This window comes from Crocodylus siamensis, chromosome 5, assembly GCF_052110815.1.
Source record: "Crocodylus siamensis isolate JL-2025a chromosome 5, ASM5211081v1, whole genome shotgun sequence".
Lineage (NCBI taxonomy): Eukaryota > Metazoa > Chordata > Crocodylia > Crocodylidae > Crocodylus > Crocodylus siamensis.
In genome coordinates this window covers 2,082,113-2,102,648 of record NC_143399.1, presented here as the reverse complement: position 1 = coordinate 2,102,648, position 20,536 = coordinate 2,082,113, and the positions used below count along the sequence as shown (strand labels likewise).

General features: G+C 50.7%; 1 protein-coding gene across 4 annotated transcripts in view; it reads left to right on the top strand.

The window, feature by feature from the left end:
- EIF2B3 (eukaryotic translation initiation factor 2B subunit gamma) overlaps positions 1–20,536 on the top strand; it is a 131,364-nt gene that overhangs the window by 9,317 nt on the left and 101,511 nt on the right. For all 4 annotated transcript variants that reach the window (XM_090050390.1, XM_090050389.1, XM_090050391.1 and 1 more), the window contains exon 4: positions 20,365–20,524. In XM_090050390.1, coding sequence (XP_089906516.1) covers positions 20,365–20,524 — 160 coding nt within the window. The remainder of the gene's footprint in view (positions 1–20,364; positions 20,525–20,536) is intronic.

Below are 20,536 nucleotides of genomic sequence, written 5' to 3'. Positions count from 1 at the left end.
TATGATTGCATCTGTGTTGCACATGCATAGTGCCATCATTCTTCTTTCTTCAGTGTTTTCTTCATAAAGCGCCCCCTTACAAGCATCTCTTCTGCCCAAGAACATTGTGCCACTGTTGCAAGTAACTACTGTCAGGCCTGGGGCAGGCCTGTGCCCATGTAGGATGCCAATACGACTCCATGAGGTGGGTGCCTGCCTGCAGAGCAGCTTGCTCCATCAAGACTGGTGCCTTGCCATGATGGGGCTCTCTGCAAGCCTCTGTGACCTGGAAAGCAATGCTGGCAGAAGTGCTATTCCTGACCAGGTATGGGTCAAAGGGCAGAGGTCAGATGAGAACTACTTTCGCAGCCTGCTAAGAGGCCGACAGCTTCACTCTGGAAAACAACCAAACAACACTCCCCACTTCTCCAGTCATCATGGGAATAGAGGAAAGATCTCACCAATCTCAGTCTCAGGTCTTGGATCAATGGATAGTGCCCACATCAGCCATATGATAGGTGCTGGTCAGGGATGGATCCCAAGGGGTGCATGGCACCTGTCTGTGGCTGATCCAGGCACAAGGGGGGCCCCAGAGCCACTCTTGCCCTGTTCCAGCTGCAGGCTACAAAGAGCAGCTGTGTGGAGCTGGACACAGCCGGGCACAGCCATGGCAGTGAGCATGTTCCTCCTTCCGGAACCTGCTTTTGGCAATCAGGGGACCCCTGGCAGGGGCAGTGTGTGGGCGCTGGAAGGAGGAATGTGCCTACTACTGTCGCTGTTCCCAGCTGAGCCTGGCTCCCATACAGCTGTCCCCTGCAGTCAATGGCTGGAGCAGGGCAGGAACAGCTCTGGGGCTCCCTCACACCCAGATCAGCCAGGGGCTGTAATAGTTGGATCCCTCCCACCTACCTTGTGCACCTGCTCCCTGCCTGGGTCCTCAGTGTCCCCCACTGGCCCATGATCTCTAGCCACACCTGCTCCCCTCCCCTCAATGGTCTGAGGAGCAGCATGTTGCACCCCCTTCAATAAATCCTGGATCCACCCATGGTGTCAGTCAAACCTTGTATTGGCAGGAAACTGGTACCCTGATGAATGCTCATGATTCAAACCAGAGTACAGTCAATAAGCTATGTAGATAAATGCAGGCTGAGGTTTGTCCTTGCCTGAACAGTCCTTCATTCCCACTTTCTGGCCCCTCTTCCAGGAGGTAAGCACTGTAATATATTAATTCGTTTTTAAAATTGGGTGTCACTTGATTCACAGAGGTTATGGAGGGGCTTCAGGTCCAGAAAGGTTGAGAACAACTGCATTAACTGTGTGTCACACTGTATATGCTATGTATGCTGAGTTAATATTCTTGCAAGAGTTCTCATTTCCTGCTATTTTTTCTTCAAACTGCATGGATGGCATGTTGTGTCTGTGTTATCATGTGCCTCTGGTTCATTGAAGACTCCGGGGCTTCCTGCATTGCTTTGCTTTCTGCTCCACTGGTGATGCATCAGTATACCAGACTCAGCTGGATACAAAAGAAGTGCTTCCAGGGATTTCTGCTCATCTGCCTCCTGGGAAGCTCTGAGAAGCTGTGCATAGTGATGGATTCTTCACCAAACCTTTTAAAGGTGGTGGAGCTGTTTGGTCACAAAGAAGTAGCTCTGCTTAATTCAGCAGGAGAGAAGTGAAGTGATTGCATACCTGGCCTCCAGTTAAACATGCTCTGGGATCAAAAGCAGCTACAAATGCTGCTTACCCTGTGTGCTATGCTCATGTTCCGGTCTGACATCTGGTTGTAAGTTTCTCTGTTTTCAGAGAGCTGAAATTTTCTGCATTGATTCTGGGCTGTTCCAGGGCACAGCATGCCCTGGCCTACCTCCTCCATGCACCGCACCACACTGCACCTCAAAACATGGTCTTAGAGAAGGTAAGCCCTGCTTTGCTGCCATGCTCCCTAGCATGGTCAAAAGCAGTGTGGACCTGTCCTTCATGTGGACAAAGCTTGCATGGAAGTTGAGGCACAGGTACCATAGTTTCACAGTTGGTAGGGTTGGAAGGGACCTGAGCAGATCATCAGGTCCGACCCCCTGCCATGGCAGGAAAGAGTACTGGGGTCAAACGACCCCAGCGAGGTGTTCATCCAGCCTCCTCTTAAAGACCCCCATGGTAGGAGCCAGCACCACTTTGCTTGGAAGTTAGTTCCAGACCCTAGCTGCCCTGACAGTGAAGTAGCACCTTCTGATGTCTAACCTGAATTTACCCTCTGCCATCTTGTGACTGTTATTTCTAGTCACTCCTGGTAGTGCTCAGGGGAACAGGGATTCCCCCAGTCAATGCCTGCTGGTCCTTCTGACCAGTTTGTAATGGGCCCCTAGATCCCCCTCAGCCTTCTCTTGTGGAGGCTGAACAGGTTCAGGTCCTGTTGCCTCTCCTCATAGGGCCTGCCCTGCTGCCCCCTGATCATACGAGTGGCCTCCTCTGGACCCTCTCCATGCTGTCCACACCCCTCCTGAAGTGCGGTGCCCAGAACTGGACTCAGTACTCCCGCTGCGGCCTGACCAGTGCCGCATAGAGGGGGAGGATCACCTCCCTGGACCTGCTCGAGATGCATCTGTGGATGCAGGACAAGGTGCGGTTGGCCTTCCTGACCGCGTCCCCACACTGCCGGCCCATGTTCATCTTGGCATCAATGATGACTCCAAGATCCTTTTCCGCCTCTGCACTGACAAGAAGGGAGTTCCCCAGCCTCAAGGTATGATGCTGCTTCTTCCTCCCCAGGTGCAGCACTTTGCGCTTGTCAGTGTTGAAACCCATCCTGTTCTCATCCGCCCACCCCTGTAACCTGTCTAGGTCTGATTGCAGCCTATTCCTCCCTTCTAGCATGCCCACATCCCCCTCATTTTTGTGTCGTCATTTTCGTGAACTGGGTACTTTTTATCCCCCCATCCAAGGGGGCGCTGATGAAGATGTTGAACAGTGTGGGTCTGAGGACCGAGCCCTGGGGGACCCCACTGCCCACGTCCCTCCAGGTCGAACATGACCCGTCCACCACCGCTCTCTGGGTGCGGCCCTCCGGGCAGTTGGCGACACATCTGACTGTGTGGGTGTCGACACCACAGCCCCCAGTTTCTTAATGAGAACAGGGTGAGAGACAGTGTCGAAGGCCTTCCGAAAGTCCAGAAAGACTGTGTCCACTGCTACCCCTGCATCTAAGGATTTGGTGACCTGGTCATAGAAGGCCACCAGGTTGGTCTGACAGGACCTGCCTCGAATGAACCCGTGTTGGTTGCCCCTAAGCATAACTTCCCCCCCAGCCCCTTGTGGACATGCACCAGGATAATTCTCTCAAAAAGCTTCCCCAGGATAGAGATAAGACTAACTGGCCTATAGTTTCCTGGGTCCTCCTTACTTCCTTTTTTTGAAAATGGGAACCATGTTGGCCCTCTTCCAGTCCTCTGGCCCCACACCAGAGCACCACGAGTGCTCGTATAGCCGTGCCAGGGGTCCCACAATGACCTTGGCTAATTCCCTCAGCACTCGGGGGTGGATATCGTTGGGACCAGCTGATTTAAGTACGTCCAGTCCCTCCAGAAGTTCCCTGACTAGATCCTCACTGACCCTAGGCCTGGGTGCACCTCCCCTGGGACCTATGGAGGTCCCGGTAGGGGAGGTGACCCAGTCCCTGCTCAGGAAAATGGAGGCAAAGAAATTATTAAATAGGTTATCTTTGCTGTCTGGTGTGACAGCCAGATTTCCTAGCGTGTCTTGCAGAGGCCCCACATTACCCAGTACCTTCTTTTTACCCCCTATATATTTGAAAAAGAACTTCTTGTTGTCCTTGATCCGGGTTGCTTGTCCCAGTCCCATCTCCGCCTTGGGCGTTCCCGAAGCTGACCCTCCCTGCAGCCCTGAGCACCCGCTGTGTAGTCCTCCCTGGTGATGGCCCCTCCCTGCCATCAGGTGTGCGCCTCTCTTTTAGCTAGGAGACGTTCCCGGGTGCTTTTGGTGAGCCATGGGGGCTTTTGCGCCCTCCTGCTCCCTTTGATCCGCGTTGGGATTACCTCCCTTTAGACTTGGAGGATCGTCTCCTTAAGGAGCAACCACTCTCCTTGGACACCTGGCTCTCCTCCCCTCTGGGACTCAGTGCCTCCCCAACTATTCTCCTTAGCTCATTGAAGTCTAGAGCTGCTGCCTTGCAGGCCTTTGACACCCTGCACTGGATGGTGAATCCCAGCAGGTGTTGATCGCTGTCACTGTGGCCAGGACCAGGTCCAACAAGGCGTCTCCCCTGGTGGGGCTGTGCACCTCCTGGGTTAGATGGAGGTCCTGCATTTGGGCTAGGGACCTACGTGAGTGGTCAGACCTGGCTGACTGCTCTTTCCAGCAGATGTCTGGAAAGTTCAGGTCACCCATGATGACCACGTCCTTTGACCTAACTGCCTCCGTGAGCTGACTCAAGAATTCCCAGTCTAGCTCTTCCCCTGGGTTGGGGGGTCTTTAGTAGACCCCCACCGTTAAGTCCCTTTCCCCCTGACCCAGAGCCCTTCAGTGTGCCCCTCCTCTGACCCCGTGCCACTCATTGAGGATGTGTATTCCTCCTTGACGTAGAGTGCCACACCCCCACCTCTCCTCCCTGTCCTGTCCCTCCTGGACAGCCGATAGCCCTTGATATTCACCACCCAGTCATGTGTTGGGTCCCACCACGTTTCATTGAACCCCACTATGTCTGGGTTGGTGTTAGCTAGCAGGGGGGTGAGTTCCTCCTGCTTGTTTCCCCATACTACGAGTGTTTGTGTAGAGGCATTTGAGGCCTCCTGAAGATGCATGCACTGGCCCCCTAATCTCAGTACTGCCCGGGCCCCTGTTGCTTACTTGGGTATTTGTTCCGCTTGTCGTCGGTCTAGGCTGGGCTGTTTTTGTGGGTGATGCTTGGTTTAGTGGTCCAAGGCTTCCTCTGCCCTCGTCTTCCCCTTCCCTCAACAAGCCTAGTTTAAAGCCCGCCGGAGGAGATCTGCCAACCTAGAAGAGAACACATGCTTACCTTTGGGGGAAAGGTGAAGCCCATCCCACCCGAGCATGTCTCTTGTCCTGATGTGTGGGTCATTGTCTAGGAAGCCAAAGCCCGCCTCAAGTCACCGTTCCCGAAGCCGCAAGTTGACCTCTCTGATGCAGGTCTCGTGTTGTCATTCACGTCCGCTCACTGGTAGGACAGAAGAGAATACCACCTGTGCCCCTGTCTCCTTCAGCATGCTCCCCAAAGCGTGGTAGTCCATCATCAGGTGATCAGGGCTTCTCCTGGCCGCATCATTAGTGCCCACGTGGATTAGGACCATGGGGTAGTAATCGGTGGGCCAGGTAATGGCCTGGATCATCCCCATCAGATCCTGAATCTTTGCTCCGGGCAGGCAGTTGATCACGTGTGTCGAGGGGTCCTGGCAACAGATGGGACCCTCTGTACCTCTCAGGATGGAGTTGCCTATGAGGATCACTCAACGTTTCTTCCTCTGGGTCTGCTTAGGTCCTTCAGCCTGTTCAGAGTGTGGAGTTGCCTCCTCTCCGGAGGTTTTCTCCTCTCCTTCTTTCTCCTGTCGCCAGGGCCTTGTACCTGTTCTCCAGCTGGACTAGAGGAGCTGGCACTGCTCTCCTGCGAGCAGCCCTGGTTCTGGAGGGGACCATCTGCCACTCTGCTGTGGAGAGCACCACTTCTTAAATAGATGAGACCAGACTGTATTGCCTTCTGCCATTGCGAAGCAGGAGAATATCTGCTACCCAAGGGCAGTCCCAAGTACTGTTTTCTGCTTGAACTCCTTGAAACTTCACTGTGCTTCTCCTTCACTCCTTTCTGATTGCAGTTTTGGCTTAAATTAGCCCCTGGGCTTAGTGAGTTGGGGGCTGCCTCTTACGACATGTTGTCCATACACAACTTTGGTGCTTCTGTACCAGGATTAGAACAACAGTAATGATATTTACATTGAGGAACCTCACCCCCACATCCCTTCACAGGGGGAGCAGGCCGGCATGAGAGGGTTCCACATTTGCCTGAAATGGGAGCAGTCCAAACAAGTTCAATACTCTCTTTGGAAGAGGATGTCAGAATATGGATCTAGGTGATACCTAGCTCTGCGCTTTTCTCCCAGCCATCCTTTGTTACTGCAGTGTACTCCTTTTTGGTGCAGAACCTAGGAACTGAAATAAGATATGCACATCCCTAGAGTGTACACATACCCAAACGTCTGTCAGTACACTGGGCTGTCAGTAGCGTTGGAGGGGCAGACCCGGAACCCACCAGTTGCTCTCATTTTAGAGGCTTCAAATGATTGCTGTTGGGGCATGGACATATAGATGCATTGCGTGTCAGCTGTAGGAACACAGTCCCCTAGCAGTACAACTTAGCTGTGCCTTTGAGCTGGAATAAAACCGGATTAAAGTTGCAATGATTTTGCTACCCTTGGATCATGTAGCTCTAGCATTTGCACAGTAACAGTTTGACAGTGGTTTTCAACCTTTTTCCATTTGTGGATCCCCTTGGAAATTTCAAATGGAGCTTCAGACCTCTTTGAATTGTAGGTATTGGTATTCACATACTTTTGATTGATCATAGTCATCTTTTGCGGACCCCCTGGATATAGTCTGTGGACCCCCAGGAGTCCACAGACCACCATTTGAAAACCATTAGTTTATGACAGTATATCATTTGAGGTGGATATAATTGTCCATGCATCTATCTCTAAGGGACAGCTTGAACAGCTACTACCCCTTCAGTGTTTCCACTGCAGTTAAACCAAGTACAGCTGGTCCCAGAGTAGTAGAACATTAACGTTCTTAGATAGTTAACCAGAGTACAATCAAGTTGCAGAGCTGACAGTGGGGGATGAAAAATGTTGCATACTTTATCAGAATTTGCACTTAACCAATTGCGATTAACATGTAAGCAACAGGTACCATCATTTGTTATGTAGCTAAGTGGATGGTGCCTTTATCTGGTATGTATGCAGGTGAAGTACACTGTACACACTCGTTACAGTATTCGAATTGCTTGCCCAATTGGCCTAACTCACATGTAACCACCCCAGCCTGTATGGGGATATGAAGTAGGCACTATGCATTTGCCTTGCCAGTGCCTGTAGAGTTTGTTAGCAGAAAGAAGAATGAACTTGTCACAAAATTTGGCTCTCTAAAAGGTTTAGTCACCTCATGGCCCCGCTCTTATTGAGGAGAGACATGGAAATGACTTGGATGGACATGTGCATTGGGCCAGCCTGCTTGGGCATGCAGTGAATGCACACAGCCTGCTCTCAGAAATGAGAGTGGGCCTTCTTCAAGGACTTGTCACTACAAAGCAGCTGGTCTGATTAACCTCCAGCTTCCCAGAATGCTTGGGCATGAGGCAGAGCCCTTAACATTACAGATTATGGAGGGTTTAAAATGAAGCCATCAGGTGCATAATAGAAACAGGACTGCATAGTGGACACATGCAAGTCCTAGAGTCACATCCTGGGATTGTAACCTCAACCACGGAGCCATTGGGGTATGTTCCCGATACTGGCTGGGTGGAAACCCCAGCAGTTGGGTTGGGCAGTAGTATTTCAAAGCAGCAGTCATGAAGAACAGCCTTGGTGTCCAAAGCGATGGCTGCACATAGCAGCGGAGAAAGGACATGCATGCAGCAATCAGCATCTTTAGAAGGAAACGAACTTCAGACTTTGGAGTCGTGCTTGCTGGCATTTACACACTTGGTTCTTGCACAGACATTCCTCTGAGAGGTGCTGCCCGGGTGTCAGCCCGCTAATTTTACGTATGTCACATCGGTGAATAGTTTCATTTACTGACCTTGAGGGGATTGGCTATGGTTTCAAGGATCAGGTGCCAGCAAATTCCCTCTGCAAAGTCAGTGAAAATAGCTTGTGTGTGGAGTCGATGAAGGGTGGAGAAGACCTACCAAGCTGTGCTGGAAAGATTTAGGATGCCTCCAAAGCCAGAGAAAGACACAGAAGGCGACTGAGGGAGAAACTGGGAGGACTTCATGTGTGGGCCAGGAGAAGTACCTTGGTGAGATGTCCAGGTCAGCATCTGCTAGGACCTGGGAGGATGCTGCCCTTGCTCTGAATAATGTGAATCCCTACTCTTGCTACCTGTTACAAGAGGGAGGATGTCCTCTGTCTCCTCTGCCCCTAGAGCCTCTTGGCTGCTGCTAGGTTCAGGGAGTCTCTATCTATCCCTTTTCCTGCTCCAACCTCAGGTATTTTGGCTTCTCCTCTGTAGCTTAAGATTCATAGATTCATAAGGAAGCTATGAGTAGCGGCAACAACATGGCAGTGACATGAGTCCGAATAGCAGCAATGAAGCTGGTGTGAGTCCTGCCAGGCGCCCTGTTCCTCTGGGACCACTTCTTGAGCCAGTGTTTTTTTCAAATTCTGCTAATTAGGTCATCTGGCCCATTGGCACATTTCCCAGTGCTTTGTTCAGACTAGTTTCAGCATCTCCAGCTCTCAAGCACTTGCCACTTCTGTTGCAGGCCTGCTCCATAGCTTGGTACCAGTAGTTCTAGCTGGGAAGTGACAGAGAACCCACATACTCGGTGTTTGGGTCACCACATTACGCCATGATGCAGTCGTGCTGTAGGTTGTCCCTCTGATTCAGCACTATGGAGCACGAGGCAGAACGGGTAGGGACTGATAACGAGAAGAGGGAGCTCATCACTTGAAGTGGCTGAAGAGAAGGGTCTGGGTGTGCAGGCTGAGTGCAGGATGGCCAAGGTGCCTGTGTGATGGCACCCTAGCTAGATGCTGGGTGTATCTGGTGAGATGGCTCCAGCAGAGAGAGGAAAGCCCTGGTGCCACTGCACAAGACACTGGGGAGCCTGCATGGAAATTCATGTGCTTCTGGGGACTCATGCGCAGGTTCTGGAAAGGAGGCTTCCAGCTGGGATGGGTGTAGAGAGTTGCTGCTAGCCCAACTTGGGCCTTTCCAGAGAGACAGTGAGCTTGCCTTCCTTGCTAAGTGAAGCAAAGGCTGAGAGGGGATGCAGCTGCTCTCCAGCAATGTGTTGCGGGGGGGTGCCCAGCAGGGAGGGAGGAGAGCCTTTCAGTTAAAATGCGGTGTTGGCACAAGAACAAACTGGGGAGGCGGTGGGGACATGGCCTGGGAATTAACTGAGGCTGGATGTTTGGAGGTGGTTTCTCAGCACCTGAGGAACGAGTCCTGCAAGAGCTTTCCAGTAGGCAGAGCAGGGGCTAAAGCACCCTGACTAAATCCAGGATGGAGCTCGACAAGTTTATGGTTTGAGCTACATGATGTGGCTGCGTGCGGTGCCAAGGAGCTGGGCTCTGGTCCTGTGTTCCCGTGGGTCGCGGCTTGTACCGTTTTATCAAGCTGCTGCAGGACTTGGGGGGTTTCTGTCAAGTGAGCGCTCCTGCAACTTGAGCTTCCCTGATTTTGGTTGCCCTATTTCAGTGCCAAATTTCCTCAGCCCCACACAGCTGCTGTCTGGCGCCGTCCTCACAGGCTGGGGCCCCTTTAGGTGGCAGGTTGAGAAACCTGGTTAGGTCATGAAATCTGGGCTCGGGAAGGAGGCAGGGAGCGCGGAGGGAGGTGTGCTTCGGTCAAGAATTTGTCTTCACTAAGTCCATATTTTTTTCATCTCGTATAAAGCTTTCCTCTCCCCTGTGTCACCCAACTATACTCCGGGCAGCTATTACAACGTGGCGTTCCAGCAGAGTAACAGCAGTGGAACGATTTCACATTTTCCTTCCTTGATGAGCCTTTAGTTGTGTTAATGGAAGCCGTGACTAATACCCTGAGAACTAATCAGTGGGCCTTCTGCTACCACAGCGCTGGCGTATGAAACGTTGCATCTCAGGTGGTCCACCTGGCTTCCCCGCATTGGAGAGTTGCATTCCAAACCTTGTAAGAAAGGCCATTAAACAAAAAAATCCCCTCCCCGAACAAATAAACAACGATCGAAACTCCAGATTCTCCTGGTATGTGCATCTTTTGGAGCCATGTCGTGGAAAGTGTGATGTCACGGTGGTGGTCTGTCTGCTGCTGAGGGTCACTGATCCGTGGAGTCTTGGCCAGCACGGATAAGCGCTTCACTTCCTCTGTTGAAAAATCTGCTTTCCAAACACATGATGTAAGTACGCGGGCTGCATTGGCTGGGCACTGGGGTCTGAATCCTTCTCGTACAGTTGAGCAACATTTGATGACCATGGAAAGAAAAACTTTTAATCTCCATAATAGAGAGAGAGCTGTTTTTGTACTGCCAGTGGAAATAAGAAAACTAATGAAATTCAGTTCTGAGGCAACAAACAGGAATCCTCTCTTTAAGCAGGGCTCAAATAAGTGTTGGCCTTGTTTTAAAATTCCTTTGAAAGCATTCCCCAGCCTTTCCAGCAGGCCTCCCAGCACCGCCGTGTACCTGCGGGGCTGTCTGACACGCAAGCCAAAATAGTCATTTCTTGGGATGGCTGTGGGAGACTCTTCTGCCGTTCATGTGATATTAATGTGTGAGGCTGGAGGACCAGCGGGTTCAGGGGGCTGTATGGGCCATGCAGCATTTTGCCCCCGTCTCGGCCTCAGGTTGAGTGAGGGCAGCAGCGACTGGAAAGTCCCACCGCCCAAAGCTTCATCTCCTAGGTGAGATGAGTTGTAAGCTGTGGGTTCATGTCATTCTCGCTTCTGGGGCTAGCTGTGGTAGGAGAGCATGAACGTCTTGATTTGGGTGATGCTGCCGCCCCAACCCTTCTCTCCAGTGACCGACCAAAGCAGAGCAACCAAACCCCACAGACCTGTGGGAGAAGCAGGCAGTGCTGGCCCCTCTTGGTCCCCATTCAGTGGGTCTCTTTCAGGACTCTTTTCCTGATCTTCTTTTGCCCCACAGGCTCTGAGACAGTGGTTGCTTATCTTGCTGGCTGTGTTTACTGCAGCTTGGCAATAAAGCATTCAGAGCTTCTGTGAGGCACTTGCTTTTTACGTCCAGGGTTGTGAATGGTTGCAATGATGCTTCACAGTTACAGATCCTCCTGGGAGGAAGATATTCCCAGTTAATGCGCATAGGAAAGTAGGCAGGGAGTTTAAGTGATTTGCCAGCTCTTGGGGGAGTCATTGATGAAGCTGTCATTCTGCTTGTTTTAACTGTCATCTCTTAAAGGATATTCCCATTATTTTGGACTCCCAGCCCACATTCAGCTGACTCAGACCCCTCTGGAGCATGATGGCGCTTTGTTCTTTACCAATCGCATTGTCTGTCTTTGCTCACGTTAGCATGCATGCATTTATTTCATCCAGACCTTCCTTCTTGTGAATGGCACAGACAAGACCATATTTGAGTTGCAGGAGTAGCGGGGCTCCTTGCAAATGCATATAATTAAAATAACTTTGCTAAGCTGATTCAGGACAAATAGTAATTACATTTTACAGCATTGCAGGATTTGTACGAGCACCCGTTATAGTTTTCCATTTCACTGTATACACAGCAGAAGCCAGAATACTGTTTCTTTTCATTAGGCGCCTCATCATTTCCTTATTTAAAATATATCAAAACTTCTGTATAAATATTACTGTGGTGTATGCTTTGGGGGTATTAATACGACTCAAAGGGGAATATTTTAAAGCAAAGAGCGTAAGTAAAAATTAATCTGAATTAATCCCATTTTGACCTTGTCTCCAAAAAATAACAACATATAGACACAGATGATCAAAAGGCATTGGGGTTGAAGGACCTTCTGGGACTGGGTACGAGTTGCACCTGGAGCTTGCTAGTCCAAATGCAGGTTTGTAGTGGTCAGAAGTTGAGCATTCAGTCCTCTGTGCAAAGTTAGTTGGTGATCCATTCAGTTGCTCAGGAAAGGTTCAGGCATTATCTAGATCAGTGGTCTCCAAACTTTTTTGATTGCGCACCCCTGTCAGTAAAAAAATTTTGAGCATGCACCCCCTATCAGTAAAAATTATTTGAGCATGCACCCCCAATATATGTATATTTTTAGAAATAGAAATTCTAATATTTTCTTCCCGCACCTCAGTAGATCGTCTTGCACACCCCCTGGGGTGTGTGCTCCCCACTTTGGAGACCACTGATCTAGATAAGCAAGTGCCTGGAGCCAGTGCTTAACCAGCCGTCTCCCTGGGGAGCTCAGGGACTGAACGGACTCCAGAGACCTCCAGTCCACTTCTCAATCGGGGTGGGGTTCCTCCAGGTCAAGTCCGAGGCAGTGTTGGAGCCGCCTAGGAAGCCTGCATGCCTGTTGAACTTTGTGGCAGGAGCTTCAAGGACAAGGCGAGGCTGTCTTTGTGGCACTTCAGGTGCTTGATGTCCATCATCTTCTTGAAGCCCACAGAGCAGGGGGTTCCAGGCGAATGGAGCAGAGCTGTCCAGGGCTCGGTTTCAGCTCCTCGTTCCAGCTTTTGACCTCACTCCTGGCTCTGTTAGCATTATTTATTCCCTGGAACTCTTTTCCTGGGCTCCAAGATCCTTCCCCTCCACTGAAGAGAAGGGCTTTTGGTCTGGAGGTTGCGGGGGCAGAGGGGTCAAACAGCTTGGTACCTCTGCTGTGAGGCAGGAGTTTCCCAAGTGACTTGTAGGCCCCTGGGATCCTACAGTGTAGGTTCAGGAGTGCAAGGGAACAATCAGACAGCACCAGCCAATGTGCAAAGGGGTCATCTCAGCACATTGATGGTCCAAGTCTTTGTAGGGCTGGTGGAAGGGAGTGTCGCAGCAGAGGTCAGTGAGGTATCTTTGCAGGTGAATAGAAAGCCTCTGGGTGGAAGGTGAAGCACAAGAGAAAGCAGAAAGATGCTCATTTGAGAATGCAGCAAGTGTGTGGCCGAGCTGGCGTCGGAGGCTGGTCTGAGGCTGGAGCTGACATCTGGATAATAAATGAGAAGACATGTTGTGGGGGAGTCAGCCTTGAAGGTGAAGACAAGTCATTTACGCTGGATGCAGCGGAGAAGAGGGAGTCAGCGGAGGGGTGCTCAGAGGGGGGTGGCAGATGAGAGAACTGGTTTTGGCAGCAGCACGAGGCAGAGGGAAGGACAGACTCTGGGGGTACAGCTCAGGCCTCATGGCAGTTCTGCGCTCTTATGGTCTGTCCCACCACTCTGCTGTCTGTGAGCTTGGCTGCATTCATCCACAGGCTCCTGGTTTGGGGTGCTTACAGCTTTTTTTGGAAACACCCTTTCCCACCCCACGGATCCAGTTTGATGTTGGATAACAAGACTTCCTAGCACGCTGAGACAGGATGCCCTTGGGGCTCTGGCGTCTTTTTCCTGTTCCCAGCCCACATGTATGGAAAAGGAATTTTGGACGGCTGCTCTCGAGATATGGAGATAACCTAAACCGGTGCTCTCCTTGGCAGATCCTACCTGCGATCGCCTGCAGGCTGCTCTGCTCTGCGCTGCGGGAGAGGAGCTGGGGCTCCTCCCAAGCTCCCAGCAGCTCTACCTCCGTTCTTCCTGGCAAACAACAGGCACATTATGTGGGGGAACACTTTCACCCTCCTCGAAGATGCCTTTGCTCGATGAGTTGAGTGCCAACCTCACCACTTCAGCAGCCTCCCCAAGATTCCTGATAGTAAAAAGGAAAGCCAAAGAGAATGCTCTGAAACGCTTGCTTAGAAAAAGGTACAGGAAAAAAAATGTTTCTTTCCCGTTGGCTGGGGAAGGGCTGTTGTCCAGTTCAGATTCAGCAGAGCAGCAGCCCAGGGAAAACTCGCCCTCCTGAGATCTTTGGGACTCTGTTCCCAGGGGCTGTTCATGCTGTATGTTACCAGCAAACACGCAACATCCAAGGTGAGCACCTAGCCAAGAAATGCTTTGTATCAAGTAAAAAAATACTTTGATTTACTGCTCAGCTCTGCCACTGGAGATGTGAAGAGAGGGGAGCAGGGATTCCCAGCCAAGGCTGCTATTCTCCTACCAACTAGGGAGAATGGTCACCGCTGGTAAATTTATAGGTGGCCATCAGATCACCCCTGAGCCTATGTTTTCGATGCTAAAGAGCCCCATGGCTCTCAGCCTGTTGTCGTAAGGTCTGTTTTCCTGACCTCTGATCATGCGCGTGGCTCTCCTCTGGACTCTCTCAAGCTTCTCCACATCCTTTTTGAATTGTGGGGCCCAAAACTGGACACAACGGTTATAAACTACTGCGAGACCGTTTCAGGCTGGACATAAGGAAGAATTTCTTTACTGTCCAAGCTTGCAAGGTCTGGAACAGCCTGTCATCGGAGGTGGTTCAAGCACCTATGTTGAACACCTTCAAGAGTAAATTGGTGCTTATCTTACTGGGATCCTATGACCCCAGCTGACTTCCTGCCTTTCGGGCAGGGGACTGGACTCGATGATCTTCCAACTCTAATGTCTATGAAATCTGTGAACAGGAGCGCTGGGTTGTGCATGGATCACGCCTGCAGTTCCCCAAGAGCTTCCTAAGAGGTCATGGCTGGCGGGGCTGTAAATGGAGGCTGAGGTGACAGTGGGGTCTCCCAGCTCCTTGGATGTGGTTAGGTTCTTGACCCGAAATGTGGTGGCATCTCTGTTGAACGCAATCTCTCAGTCCAGTTGTCCGCTGCTGAACTAGTCCTCATTTCCTCCTTTCTTAGAATAACAGGGGCATTGCATACAAATCCCAAAGATAATAAGGGCATTGCATATACATCCCAAAGATAGTGCAACGTAGGGCTGAGGTTTTATATACAAAGTAAAGCACTGCAGTATCCTGGTTACAGTAGGAATGGTGACTGCCGTGGTTTTCTTGCAGAATATTAACACCCTCTGGAGCAGGGATATTCAACCCCCACAATGCAGGCCAGATCTAGTCCTCAGCACCTTGTCATCCAGCCCACAAATCCGCGGGCCGTGAGTCTGCGTGCTAGATCCAGCACTCAGGTTGGTGCAGGGCTGGGTGGAGGCAGCACAGGGCCCCGATCCTGGTGGATAGAGCTAGGTGGAGGTGGTTTGGGGCTGGGCAGAGGCAGCATGCCTGATGCCAGCGTGCAGGGCTGGGCAGGGGCGACGTAGTCTGGAACCAGAGATGCGGGCCTGATTCCAGTGCTCAGGGATGGCTAGAGGCAGCATAGGGCCCCAATCCCAGTACACGAGCCAGGCAGAGGTAGTGTGGGGCCCTGATCTAGCCTGGGGACCAGCTCTGTGCCCCTCGTTTGGCCTGTGGGGCCAAAAGGTTGATCCCCACCCACCCAGAGCAATGCAAAGTATTCTGTTTGTGCAGGCAAGCGGAGTTACATTTGGTGTAAAGATGAAACACTTCAGTTTCTTGTACATTCACAACTACAGGATTGTGTTATGGGGGCTCTGGTGTGTAGCTCTGCCTGCTGCTTTGGTTTCCCTGAGAAGCTGGTTTGTTGCGATTGGTTGTGTGTTAATTCATCTGTTTATAATGCAAGCTGACATTTGTTATTCTTTCTGCCTCGAGGCCGGCAGTCTCATCCAAATTGGAGCTGTCCGTGCAGCATATGTTGTATAATTTTCCAGACTGGCGTTTTGGTGGTGGTTGCGGTGTCAGGCTGCAGAGGCCCAAGCTTTGTCTGTAACTCTGCCCAACCGGAAGGGTGTAGCAGGCACCTTAAAAACCCTGCCCGCATTGCCCGTTACCAGCAGTATCTCCTATTTGATCAGGCTGAATGCAGCTGGGTCTGTACTGGTGCTCACTGCATGCAGGCTGTGAGCAACGCCGGGGCTTTTGAGGTCGCCTGGTGTATTACCCCATATCACTGCTGTAGTTTTCTTTGGCCCTGTATTATGAACTGGATTCATTTCCAAGTGTGTTTTCTGTTCTCATGTCCATTTTCCCACGTTCTGTTCTTTGGGTCGCACTTTCTTCGCAGTGTCAGTGTTGTGCGCTCCAGGATGAAGGTTTTGTCTGTGCTGGCTCCCAAAGGCCCTGGGTTTTTTTATTGGGCCTGTCCCCAGGGCATCTAGGCTCCCTGCCTGGCAGCACATTGTAGGGATGTGCGAACCCCTACTTAGTATGTGCCTGGCCCATGGAGTATCCCAGCCCCTCGCTGTTTCCAACTACTTTTCTGGTAGGATGATGGTGTGGTTCTGGTTTGGAGGGAGGGAAACTGAGCCTTGGCACCGAGAGCCCATCTACACCACTGTGTGCTGGCTCCAGGAGCACCATCCAGGGACATCTCATGTCCCTCTTCCTTGCCACATGCACCCAATGCTGCATCGAGGCCGTGCAGCTGCCTGCACGCGCACTCATGGCGTGCTGCGGTTCAGTCTGGGCCGCTTAGCACGTGTCCGGGCTGCTCTGAGGTGGTCGTGTTGCCTCGTTCCAGGCTCTGGCATGCACAGAGTGGGAAGGAGCGGCAGGGCGTGCACCTTGGCTATGCTCCTGGCCACAGCCTGGGTCTGCTGAGTGATGGCTCTGCATCTCCTCTGCAGGGCCCTCCTTGTGCCACTGCTTGGCTGCGATGACTGCATACACCTGGCTCCTTGCACTCCCTTTCCTGTCTGCTGCCAGTTCTTTCTTCTGTCTTGGACTGCAACTGCAAGGTCTTTGAGGCAGGGGCCACCTCTCTGTGCTGTGTTTGTACAGTGCCTAGCGCAGCAGGGACCTGGGCCGTGGCAGGTGCAGGGTATCAGGCCTAGTTCCCAGACTAGCACTCACCATGGGGCAGTCCTTCCGACTCTCAGCCATGGTTGTTGTAGTGAACACTGAGATGACAGGCCGGGCAGATCTTTTCTTCCCTTACAGCCGCTGGGGCGTATGCTGAAGTATGGCACATGCTGGGTTTTTTTTTAAGTCTGTTCATGTTGATTCTTATCATCTGTTTATATAATAGTTTGGGGTTGATGTAATCTCTGCTGCTTATAGCTCATTACCGTTCTCTGTCTGCGTGTGTCTTCAGCGTTTGCATAATTCATGAAATCAAGTATGTTCACAGACCCCTCGTTAGCACATGAGAGCTCACCGTATGCACCTCTTTTCGAGCAGCGGTTCATCAGGAAGGCGCTTCGTATTTCTATCATACCTATATGAAGTACATATTTAAAAATAACCCACAATCCATACCATTTATTTTCTTTCTACTACACCGCCTGTAAGAAAGTAGAGGCAAACACGCCCTTCTCCGAGGGCACTAGCATGGTTTATTTTTTCATTCAGCCATTAGTTTATTCTTTTGGGGGTTCTATGCTGGAAAGAAGTGCATCCATTAGACAGTGGGGGCTTTATTTATGGGGGGGGCTTCAAAGGGGAGGCAGCCGAGTCCCAGAAGAGCCTTTTGCGGTGTATTCTCAGCGTGCTTCTGAGGCCACTGCTCTGCTCGTCAGGAGAAGAGGCAGAACCACGGGCTTGACAGAGCAACCGTGTGTTTCCCCGGTCCCCGCGCTCACGGCCGTTTATTTACACACTGGGAGAGGAGATGGCTAGAACAGATGGCAACCAGACATGTGGCTGTTCTGTTCCCTTCTGCTCCTCAGGAGTCTCTGCATTCGGTTTCTGCAAAAGCTCAGCCTGTAGCAAGGAGAAAAACCCCCAGAGCCTGCTCACCCATACGAAAGGCTGGTGGGGACTTCACAGCAGCGACAGATTAAAGCACGTAGTGAAACGTTGTGTAATCACGCGATTTGTTTCACAGGTCCGGCTAGTCTGTCCCTGTGACAGGTCTGCTGGCCCATTCCTTTTATCCTCATCAGGACGGATCGAACCCAGAGAGCCATTCCCACTGGAAACTCAGTTGGAAGAAAAAAAGGGGCCTGGTTCTGAAGGGTCTTTGCTAGACCTTTGCCCTTCTCTGAAAAGTTTGCAGCTAAATTCATGCTTTTGCAGGAGATGGCATATCTGGAAGTTTAAGAGGCTAAAAGGATGCTAGAGTGGTTTTCAAAGTTAAATTCAGTGCATTTCTCACTGTTTGCTGGAAACTGAAATGTGCTTCCCTGCGACATATTGTTTTCTCCCCTGGCTTGCCAAAGCAGGTTGGTTGGTGCAGGGCTGTTTCTGAGTGCATGACCTTATTTTGTCATAAGTTTAGCATTTTCTAGGCAAAATCCTAACATGAAATATACCTTTTGAAAAGCAATAGTAGAAAGGGAGAGCAATATTAGCTCAGAATTTAGAGCCAGTCAAACTTTGCGCCTAGACACCATCCCTTCCAGTTGAAAACTTCTCGAGAAACTACTTGTTCAGAAAAACAAAGCTAGAAGTCTAGTGGTTGGGTCTGCAGAGCTCTGAGCCTCTTAACATGCTGTTCATGGCATGATGGACTCCCACGGTTGGGGGGAAGCATGTGAGATTGCTTTGCAGCTCTTTGGAAAACCCCTGCAAATTCTGTGATGTTTCCACTGTATCAAACCTCAGTTATTCCCAGGATATGAACAGGTGCCTTGTTTACGTATATGTCACTAACTTTATCCCAGGGCAAAAAATTTAAGCAAACAGATGATGCGGACCCCTAAGCTGAGCTAACTGCCCAGCTTGGTGGAAGATTCCCCCAGAAAGAATGGGGGAAGTGGCTTCTGCTGTGAGTTACACCGGTTCAGGTATTGTCTGTCTGCATCCTTCTCAGAGTAGCCAGAGTAATATTTACCTCCCGTGGGCCACCCTGGGGTAGCTGCATGTCTGTGCCTTCCTGATCCTGATGCAAAACTAGTGTGAGTCACACCACAGTCTGTGTGTTTGTCCATGCCCTGGTTAAGACCCCAAGAGCTAATGTTGTGCTAAGTCCTGTATTGCAGTCCCTTCCAAGACAGTAGAGGAGGTGGTCACATTTTCCTTTTGACCTGATAGAACAGCCATAGGCAAAGTCAGAATAGTGGTTTCTGTGGGAAAAGTAGCTCTGCTCCTCCCATTATTACCATAGCATCAAAGTATGTAATAATAATCAAAAGGGCACAGAACACCATTCCTGCCCACAGAGCTTCACTGGGCAATGACTACCTGACCAAGAAGTGAGGCCACCGACAGATGTTCATTGAATGGCATGATGGGATCTGATCCCTGCTCCCAACAATCATGTATCCCGTGATTGTTAAAATTGGGGATAAAAGCTTGAATGGGTTGCCTAACAGACAGATTTACATTTACTGAGTGTGGGGAACACATTGGTTTTCTCCACCTGGCATCTATAAACTGGTGCATGGGAAAACCCAGGCAGGCCTGACCAGGTTTAAACATGCTGAGAAGGAGGGCCCCATTAGCTTCCCCCACCTAGCACCTGTAAACCCACAAATGTTGGGCTACACCACGCACAGCTTTCAACTTGACAAGTGGAGGGAGCCCATCAAGATTCCCTCTGCCCAGCACCTGTAAATCTGTCAGCTTCCCAGCCACACATTCATTTTAAAGTGCCATACAAACCAGCCCCAAGCTGTTCCATATTAAAGGGAACATTGCATGTGGAACAGCTTTGTGCCTGGTTTGCCTTTCTCTGGCTCAGAAAATTGGAAAGTTACCACTTATTGTGCAATTAACACATGAATCACATGATAAATATAATATCTGCGAAGAGTCTGAAAGCAACGAATACCAAGAAGGGGGGAAAAGAAGAATGATGTTCCTGTGCCATGATTCTGGAGTTAGTCCATCCAGGCTCATGGGTAGCTAGTCCCACAGCAGCTGTTCTTTTTCAGAAGTGGTTTTGATAAAGGGAGGTTGGTCACCTGCCTAATAGATTTTGGCAAAGAATCCCATCACACTTGCAAGGCACAGATTGCTCATGTGACTCTGCAAATTCCCCTGTCCACACTTGCAAGGCACCAGGAGCTCGTGTGACTCTGGCTTCTGTCAGTGGCAGAAGTGTGGAAGCTACCCTGTTTTACTCTGTATGTTGCGATTCCAGTGTGATGTCTGCAAGGGCCCTCAAAGTTCGGGATCCCTTTGAGGTCAAAGTTAGATGCAGATTTGTTCTCAGGACTTTGGTGTAGAGTGTGGTTGGCTTGCAGCAGGTGTATTGATGACTGAAGCAAGCCTGGCGGTGGGAGGTGAGTCACTGGAGGTGCTCAGCATTTGATTCTTCCAGTAAAAGTGACCTGCTTTAAACACATATTGAAGTGGTTTGTGGCCAGGGGTAGAGTCAACACTGAGATTGCTGCAGATAGATCAGCGTTAGTATTAACTAAGATAGCAGCCATTGTAAGTATGCCATAGCTTCAGGGCAGTGCTGAAGGCTAAGGCCGTGCCGGGGTCCCTGCTACTTCTCGGGTGGCAGGAGCAGGATGAGATGAGATCATTAGATGTTCACGCGCAGTAAGAGCACTAGCTCACCTGTGACAACTGGTAGAACTTGATGCCTTGCATCTAGTATCATCTTTACCCCTCTATAAACAGGATACAACCGTTACATCTTGCTGGCAGCGTTTGTTACTAAAGCATTGCAAGTTGACAAGTACGTGGTAATTGATGTCTCTGAAGTGTTTCTCTCTCATTCTGTCTGGCAGACTGACGTCTTGGTGCTGAGCTGTGACCTGATCACAGATGTTGCTTTACATGAAGTCGTTGATCTGTTTCGAGCCCACAATGCCATGCTTTCCATGTTGATGAAGAAAGCTCATGAACCCATGGAAGTGGTACCAGGACAGAAAGGGAAAAAGGCCCCAGGTAAGGAGATGT